Source organism: Lasioglossum baleicum, chromosome 16 (genome assembly GCF_051020765.1).
Source record: "Lasioglossum baleicum chromosome 16, iyLasBale1, whole genome shotgun sequence".
In the NCBI taxonomy this organism is placed as follows: Eukaryota; Metazoa; Arthropoda; class Insecta; order Hymenoptera; family Halictidae; genus Lasioglossum; species Lasioglossum baleicum.
Genome location: NC_134944.1, coordinates 5811188 through 5820012, shown reverse-complemented (window position 1 = coordinate 5820012; position 8825 = coordinate 5811188). Strand labels below are relative to the sequence as shown.

General features: G+C 43.8%; 1 protein-coding gene across 1 annotated transcript in view; it reads left to right on the top strand.

Moving 5' to 3' along the window:
* The first annotated feature begins 6060 nt into the window (after nt 1-6060).
* The window catches only part of Ed (hemicentin protein echinoid), a 113557-nt gene continuing 110792 nt past the window's right edge, over nt 6061-8825 (top strand). The window contains exon 1 of the mRNA XM_076441342.1: nt 6061-6667. Coding sequence (XP_076297457.1) covers nt 6601-6667 — 67 coding nt within the window. The 5' untranslated portion in view covers nt 6061-6600. The remainder of the gene's footprint in view (nt 6668-8825) is intronic.

Genomic DNA, 8825 nt, shown 5'->3' with positions numbered 1-8825 from the left:
CTCCAGACAAAAACCCTTCGTGTGTCTCTAGCCTCTACCTTCTCGCCCGGCTCCTCGGCGTTTGATAAATTCCCGGTTCAGTTCGGTTCGGCTCGATCCCCATGCCTCTCTCTCCACACTCGATTATTCGTTTACCTAAACTCAGCCGCTCGACCACGCCGGGGCTCTCTTTGAATATTTTCCTGCCCCTTAAATCCCTCCCGCAGGGACCGCCCACTCAGAAAAGGGAGCCTGCAGCTACACAGCCTACGACTTCGATGATTTTTGGATACGTTAACGAAATTCAGTGACGTTGGAAGCTGTTCTGCAAGTTGATCGGCTGGAGAGCCGCTGAGGGAGGAGAGGAGGTTAAATCCCCTCCCACAGGGTCCGCCCACTCAGAAGAAATTTCGATGAATCTCGATAACCTATCCAAAAATCGTCGAAATAGGAGGCTAGGTAGTTGTTCCTCGAGTTCATCGGGAGGAGAGCCGCCAAGGGGGCAGATTAAAAGTTTCGGAGGGAGAGGGACGCAAATGTGCGCGCCGCGCGGAACGAGCAACGCCGGCACGTACGCTCCGAGGGACACGGGACTACCCGCGGGAGATTCCCCGCTTCTTAATTACTTCCATCCATTAATTAAGGAGTCGACTCTTGCCCGGCCCGAAAGGTCGAGCTCGCGCCGAGCCGGATTACGGAAGGGACACTCCAAGAGAGCGCACCTCCGATGCCGGAAGAGTGCCGATGCAATAAATCCTCCGGCGAACGCGCGGGACTACCACCCCTCCTGCGCCGCAACCAACCCCTCGATCCCGACCACGTCTTGAAAGGAATACACCCTGTGCACACACCCCCTAAGTATCCAGACACTCGGGGAATCCGGGGCTGTTTGTTCTTTTTATTAATTCGCTCGTGAAACGGCCCGGCGAAAGCCGGTACACGTAAATCTGGTCAAACGATCCTTATTCTGATGTTCCCGGGGTGGATTTACAGCGATGGGCTTTCGGGAACGATTCGACATCAAACTTTAAAGAAGAAACAGGCGGAGCCCCGCCCATTGAAATGACACGCCTCGTCCTTCAAAAAGAACTTCACTTCCTAGCCTCGTTTTCTTAAAAAGGGTACAATCAGAGTGAAGAATCGCGGTTTCCACAGCCAGAATTTAATGTCTAGAGGAGGGTTGCCCTATCGAGATCAAGAGAAGCCCCGCCCACTAAAACAATGCTCCCCGCCTACCGAATAGAGAACTTAGTTTCCGTAGAAAGCGTCAGTGTTAGAACATTCGAGTAAAGATTGCCAATTTTCGCAGCCAGAGTTTTATGCCGAATGAAAATCGGGAGCAGCGAAGCCCCGCCCACTAAAACAATGCTCCCCGCCTACCAGATAGAAAACTTCATTTCTTTAGCGTCGAAATCAGAGTAGGGATGCCCAATGTTCGAAGCCAGAAAAAGAATGCGCAATGAAAATGGGGAGCAGCGAAGCCCCGCCCACTGTAACGACCCTTCAACGGGAATTTCCTCTTCTCCATCGCAATTTGCCCGGAAGAGTATCCTCGGGGGCCACTCATTCAGGTGAAATCCGGCCTAAAACGTGGCCAACGTGTCCGCAACACGTGACAGCTCTGTTCCGAGCGTTGCAGGCGAGTGAGGCCTGGATGTTGCGACTCTCCAGCAGCAGGCGCGCGCGTGCTAGATCGCAAAACACACACACACACACACACCTTCTATCTCTGTCGCTCTGCCGTCTATCATTCTCTCCGGGCAGCCGTTCCGGTTTTTCGACGAAGTATTTCACGCGAATAAAGAGGATCCCACTCGCGGCAGGATTTACTGGCCGAACAGAGCCGCTCGTAAAACCGCGGCCAGACCCGCGTTAACGCAATGGAAACCTGGAACAGGCCGGAGGGTACATCTGTCCGCGGCCGGTGACGTGCTCGCGGCGAAAACCGGCGACCACCGGTCCACCCACCATTGGAATGCGAGCCAGTAATTCACCGAGCATACCGCACACCCGCGTTCAGCCAGTGGGTACCTGCTGCTTCTCGCGGACATCATACACCGTGCCTACCGTATGGCTACTTTGCCACCAGCACCATTTTCGGTGGCCGGCACCCGGTGACGAGCCAGTTACCGCGGACGTGTTCAGGGTCGCTATGCCAGGGTTAGGCGGTTGCCGTATCGTTTGCCAAGACCTCGACGAGTTAACTCGCCCCTTTTTACCCTTAAATCCCCCGCTGCTTATTTGCCAGCTGTACCTGCTCGGAAATCCTGATCACCTCTATCACTTCATCAACGCGCAATATTTCCACCCTCTCTCTCTCTCTGGCTTATCAGCGGCAGATTGCTGGCATCGATGACAGGAATGTCCGCACACGTTCTATGTACCAACAAACCTTTATGCATTGATTATTATTATGGAATTGTTATGCAACATTATTATTATACAGGGTGGTCCTTTTAACCCGGCGTTGGTAAGGTGGGGTCTCACAGACCCACCGAAATAATATATTGTATTATAGAAATAAATACCTTTTTCATAATTATAAGATTAGGTATTGCTTAAGAGGCTTGCTATTTATCAGAGTAAAAACGCAGATCCACGAAATTAAATTTTTATCATTCAAAAATACTTAACTAATGAAACATCTTTACAATGTTACAATCAATCTAAAATCTCTAGGGTCTGTGAGACCCCACCTAACTAACGCCTAAGTAAGGCCACCTAAATATCTCTTCAGGTTATTGCGATGCAAACGAAATTTTGTCATCGGTGTTCTTTGACTCATGACTACATTTTTTAGAAATTGCATCGAAAAATACATTCAGATATGTATAGTGACAGGACCTTGAAATGACCTCGATCTTCAAAAATTAAACTTTATATATATCTTGAATAATGATCAGCTTTACCGTAATCGAATACCATATCAATTTTCTCTTGCATCGAGCAATACATTTCAAACAGTACGTCCATACACTGATAGATAAATTGAAACTGATTGAATTGAAACCGTCAAACCATTTGGTATCATCAGTATCGCCACAGTAAACAGGTTTATTTACATTCACGCTTTTGATTGGTAGAGATTTGGTCAAAGCCTGTGTGTAATCTCGATAGACGATAGTTTCTGGCAAAACTTTCATTTTCGGAGATCAAGGTCGTTTCAAGGTCATGTTGTTGTACATATCTGAACGTATTTTTCGATCAGTTACACGATGCAATAAATAAAAAATGTAGTTATGTGTAAAAAAACATCGATGACCTTGATAACTCCGAAAAAAAATGATCTCTGGAAAGAAATATTCTTGCCAGATATTTGGTCTATTGACACCGTGCACATTACGTAACACAGTTTTTTCATCACAATAACCTAAAGAGATATTTAGGTGGCCCTGTATATTGATTATGTGTACATTTATACAGCACAAATATTCATAACGGTCGTCTGCCTGTGCCTCTGATGACTGGCTCCACGTCCACTAATCAATGTAGAAAATGTGGATAATGACGACAATCAATATTATATACCATCATTATTATTATATATTGATTATTTATACAGTTATACAATGGACACAAATATTCACAAAGGTCATCCTGGTTCTCAGCTCCAATGGATGACTTCATGTCCACTAAACAATTTAGAAAATGTGTAGGTATAATGGCGACATTCAAGATGGTTGACTGGACTTGGTCTCAAGTGGCCGGCTACTGGACCATACGTGATGGTTCAATAAAAAGGCAGTTCGAAACACAATAAAACATTCGATGAATATAAAGACACATGATAGTTCAATAAGAAGGCAAACACATGTACACGTTACGAATATAATTTTTAAATGTGTGACTGGGACCTTTCGCAGCAGTTACAAGGGAGGTTCCCTCTAATCTGCGGATGCATCCCCAATTTTTCTCGACGCGCAAAAAGGCACTGACAGCTAGCCCCAACGGTGGATAGTATTAAATTCCATCGAGCCTCCCATTGTCCCCGAAAGTCTATAAATCCCAGCAAGGTCGTCGGCCGACAACACTGTCCCGCGAAGGACAACGAAATATTCCTCCCGTCACGGATTGTTTGTTGTTCAAGCGACGAATCGACCAGTGCCATTTCCACGCGACAGCCGCCGGTGCAATTAGTTTTCCAATAAAAAAAAATCGCATCGACGCCGCCGTTTGAGCTTTGTGGGAACGATCGAGGTCAAGGAGTCGACTAAACACCGTGGCTCTAACCCCTCGGAAAAACCTCTTGGTACCTCGGTAAACCTCTGGGAGGAGCCTCTGGAAAGAAACCAGTGAGGTTTCCGGGCTTAGGGCGATATCTTTTGATCAATCAATCGTTCCCTGGAAAAAAGAGAAAGCACAAGAGAAAGAGGGTCCGTTGCCTGCCCGGGGAAGAAGGCATCCTGGCGCGAGAAATAAACGAGCGCTTTCGAGTCAGAGTCCGGGTCCGGAGGAGCTCGGTGCGTCGAGTTCCATGCCACCGCGAATTTCAGTACTGGAGTATACTAGAAAGGTACTAGAGCCGTATTTTTTCCATTTCCGGTTATTCTTGCTTTTTCAATATTTCATTCGCGTTGGTTACATCAATGGAAAATTTGCTGTTGATCGGTATTCACATTGCTACGAGCTTCAAAGTAAAAGAATTTCAGAAAAAAATTCATTTTTTAAATGTAGGTCACCTCGATTTCGTACACACACAGGGTGAATCACGAATCGTGATCAGGAGAGATAACTGTGTTATTAATTGTCCAAATTTTTTGTGGAAAAAATTTAAGAAGTAATTTTTTGCAATTTTTCAATGTTATGATTAGACTGCGGATTTTATGCACTTATGACGAAAATGGACACGTTCAATTTAAAGCAGTCGACGAGTTAAGAAGATTTAAGGACATCAGTATATTAATTTCAATTTAATAAGACAATTAGAAGAAGAAATTAATTTCTATTTGGCTCCTGTGTCTTGCAATCAATGCAAACATTTTTTATTTTGCATAAAGATCCGCAGTCTAGTTATGATAAGTTTCCGAATTCGCCTCGAAATCCTCTAACAAATTGGCGTAAAAAAATTATAGGTGTATTTGCAAAAAATTGATGGTGTCCTTGAACAATCATGAAGAACGAAAGTTGACGGAAAAATTGCTATGATCACATGAAAGCTGTCTTGAAACCATGCTATACCTGCTAAAAACATTTTCGTAGTTGAGTATAGTAATCTCTACTGATCGCGATTCGCGTGATTCACCCTGTATATTTTCGACTTAATAATATTCTAGACGGTGTCGAAACGAATTCAATTACTGTAGTACAACCTTGAACCTTTAAAAATCTCCGAAATAATTTTGCATGGGGATGACGACTGTCGATCAGTATTCACATTTCTACAAATTCAAAACAAAATACTTTCTTCATGAAAAATGTAGGTCAACCTGTAAATATACATATAATCTTGCCTTCATAATATTCCAGCTGGTGTTAAAACGAATTCAATTACTGTAGTACAACCTTGAACCTTTAAAAAACTCTGAAATAATTTTGCATGGGGTTAAACACTGTTGATCAGTATCCACATTTCTACAAATTTCAAAACAAAATAGTTTTCTCCATGAAAAATGTAGGTCACCCTGTGAATATGTAATCTTGCCTTCATAATATTCCAGCTGGTGTTGAAACGAATTCAATTACTGTAGTACAACCTTGAACCTTTAAAAAGTTCTTAAATAATTTTGCATGGGGTTAAACACTGTCGATCAGTATCCACATTTCTACAAATTTCAAAACAAAATAGTTTTCTCCATGAAAAATGTAGGTCACCCTGAGAATATGTATTCCTGCCTTCATAATATTCCAGCCGTTGTCGAAACGAGTTGAACCTTGAACCTCGGAAAAAATGGTAAAATAATTTCGGTCCGAAAAGCGGAATTTCCGTGGCAGCGTGCACCGAGTTGCATGTCACTGCACCGCGCGGTCGGTTGTAGAGTCGAGTGGTGTGTAGTCGAGGAAAGTTTCAGCCGGAGGCATGCGCGCGTGATCACTCTCCCTCTCTCTCTCGGGACGACGAAGCGAGACGGGAGTCGGACGGTCCGCGGTCGCACTTAACCGCCGGCTATCAAGGTGCCAGGTAGGCTCCCGTGGTTCGCGTTCCGCTTCGTTCCGCTCCGATCCGCTCGCGAGGTCCATCTTGATCGTCCTCGAACGTCCTCGCGAGTGAGCGAGTCTGAGGTCTCCGAGATCGTTCCCGCGGTTCTCCTCTTTTATGTGCGCGATGACGATCGAACGATCCATGCTGATCTAGGGATCGAGGCCGCGACCCTCTGGCCCGCACGTCGACACGTGAATCGAACTTCTCTCTCTCTCTATATCCCCCACCTCTCACACGTTCTCTGAAACTTGATTCTCTGTGTATCCACCCTCTCGAGTGCGCCAAACGAGTTCGCAAATACAGAGAGCGCGCGGTGTCATCGACTTTGTTTGGTGAACCCGGAACTGGATCCATGTGTCTTCCGGTTTCCCTTCCATGGGACGACACCGTGATGATAGACTCGTGCACACCTGATCGATCTACAGAGTGATTGTGTCCTGTGTTACTCCGTGGACCCATACGGCTAATTAATCATTTCAACGATGGACCCCAGAAATAGAACAGTGGTCTGGAGGTGCTGGTGTCTGCTCGCGCTGCTGGGAACCGTGGGTGAGTCACGAATCTGCTTGATCTTTTGATCTTCTTAGCCACCGCCGCCACTGCCGCCGCCTGCCGCCGCCTGCCGCCGCCTGCCGCCGTTTCAATTTGTTCTACCTGTTGTTCCTACTCTTCCCTGTTTATTCCCGCTGTTTCTCCCTTCTCTGCGATTCACCGGCGAACGGCGGCAACTACTGTTTGACTTATTTTCGGCCGTTTAGGTACACTGGTATTTTATACTTAACGAACTGTTTTGATGGCTCTCGCTACGCACTGCGATGTTTATCTACGTTGTTTATCGTTGCTCAACGGCTCTGCGAGACATTTAGGCCGCTTCGTTTGATTTGATTTAGGGGTGAAATACAGTCCAACCGGTATTCTTTTCTGCATTTTTTTTAAAACAGGTGTGGGATGTTTATTTAGACTGATTTTATCGCCTTCGAGGCGAATACGTTATTAACCCCTTGCCCTACAATTTGTTTTACTTTTTCAATGATTAGAACTTTCTTTATAGTTCGTAATTTTTTAAGAAAGAAGGAAATTGATATTTATTGTGTGCCTGTATGTTCTCCAATAACTGTACATTAACGAAAGCAAAATAGAATTTTATTTCGGTTTAAAGGAGATTAATAACATACTTATTTATTAAATTGTGTTCAAAATCCTCAACACGAGTCTCACACGTGGTTGTAGGGCAAAGGGTTAAAAAATAATAGGTAATATTTAACCCTCATCCGTCCCGCATTTCACGAACTGAATCTGTCCCTCGGTGTCAAATTAACACAGTGATAACAAATCGATAAAATAACAAGGTAAACAGTTATTTATCGATGTTTTTTTATTCAAATTGATTTACATATCAGGTTCTTCGGTCATGGGTTTTTCATAAAAATAATAAAAGCCATGAAGTTTCGGCTGAACTTACCTACAAATAACAGAGCAATATAACTTATTTCGGGAAAACTGTGTCAAATTGACACGAGGGACTTAACTTATTTTAAGGGTAGAAGTACAGCTGGAGACCTCCAGTTAGGACAAACCAGCACAGTTCAGCAATTTTTCTAAAAAATCTGTGCTATTTATTTAAATTGTCTGTTATCTTTGAAGTGGATTAACTCACCATTAAACAATATAAAATATTGATTTATTTCAAACGCTGTCATAAAGCTGTCTTATTTATTTCGAATGAATTAAGCAACCCAGTAGACTGAGGATTTTAATTATTCACGATAAAAATGGTTAGATGAAACAACAAACAAATATTAGAAGAATTCACAAATACTGTGTCACATTATCGTGAATTCACTAGAATCATTAACCCAAGGAATGTTTAACTTCTTCCTGCAAACGAGGTAAACAATTTTTATTGTCCATGATATCCGCAGTCTACTCGTCGGCAAACAATGGCAAATATTGTATAACTTCTTCGGCAGCGATCATTCAAAGTGACACTGTTAGAAATGTCTGAGAAGATCGTAGAAATCGCCGAAGAGAAAACACGGTTCTCTTCCAGTAATTGCACAACGAAAAGTCCCACGTCCTGGTAATTCGGCGATCTTTATTATCTCACTAAACACGATTCCAGATGTACGATAACTCGTCCGTTGTTGCTATAAAACGTGTATGAATTATTCGTCCGTGTCAGGCGATTCGTGCCATAATGCACCGAGGATATTTTTTCGTTAGTTGGTCATTAAAGCTAGAATATTAGAATAGTAGATCCCCGATGAAACGTATGAACAATAGACACAGATTTCCTAATGCCTTGTGCAGATAAGAGCCGTCGCATAAAATTAATTTTACTTTCTTCGCGCGTAACATGAGATCCCGGGTCGTTACACATATGTGACGCTGCCAGCGAGCGTGCTACCCCCACCAGAAGTTAGGTTCGTGGGATCCCACGAAGAAAATCATTATTCCTTTATTTCCGCTCCACTTTCTTCGAATTTCTTAACAGCACGAATATATTTTTTGTCCTCTTCGTCGCGACAGTCCGGTTAAAATCGACAAGCTACTTCGCGAGGGGGATGTTTATTAACAGCGGTCAGAGGATAGTGTCCTTTAGAGCCGTATACCGAGGCGGAGAAAAAATATGGTTATTAAGGGATAATTATTTAAATTTATTCCGCATCGTCGAGAGTTTTCTTCACCAGTGCACTGGAGGATTAAC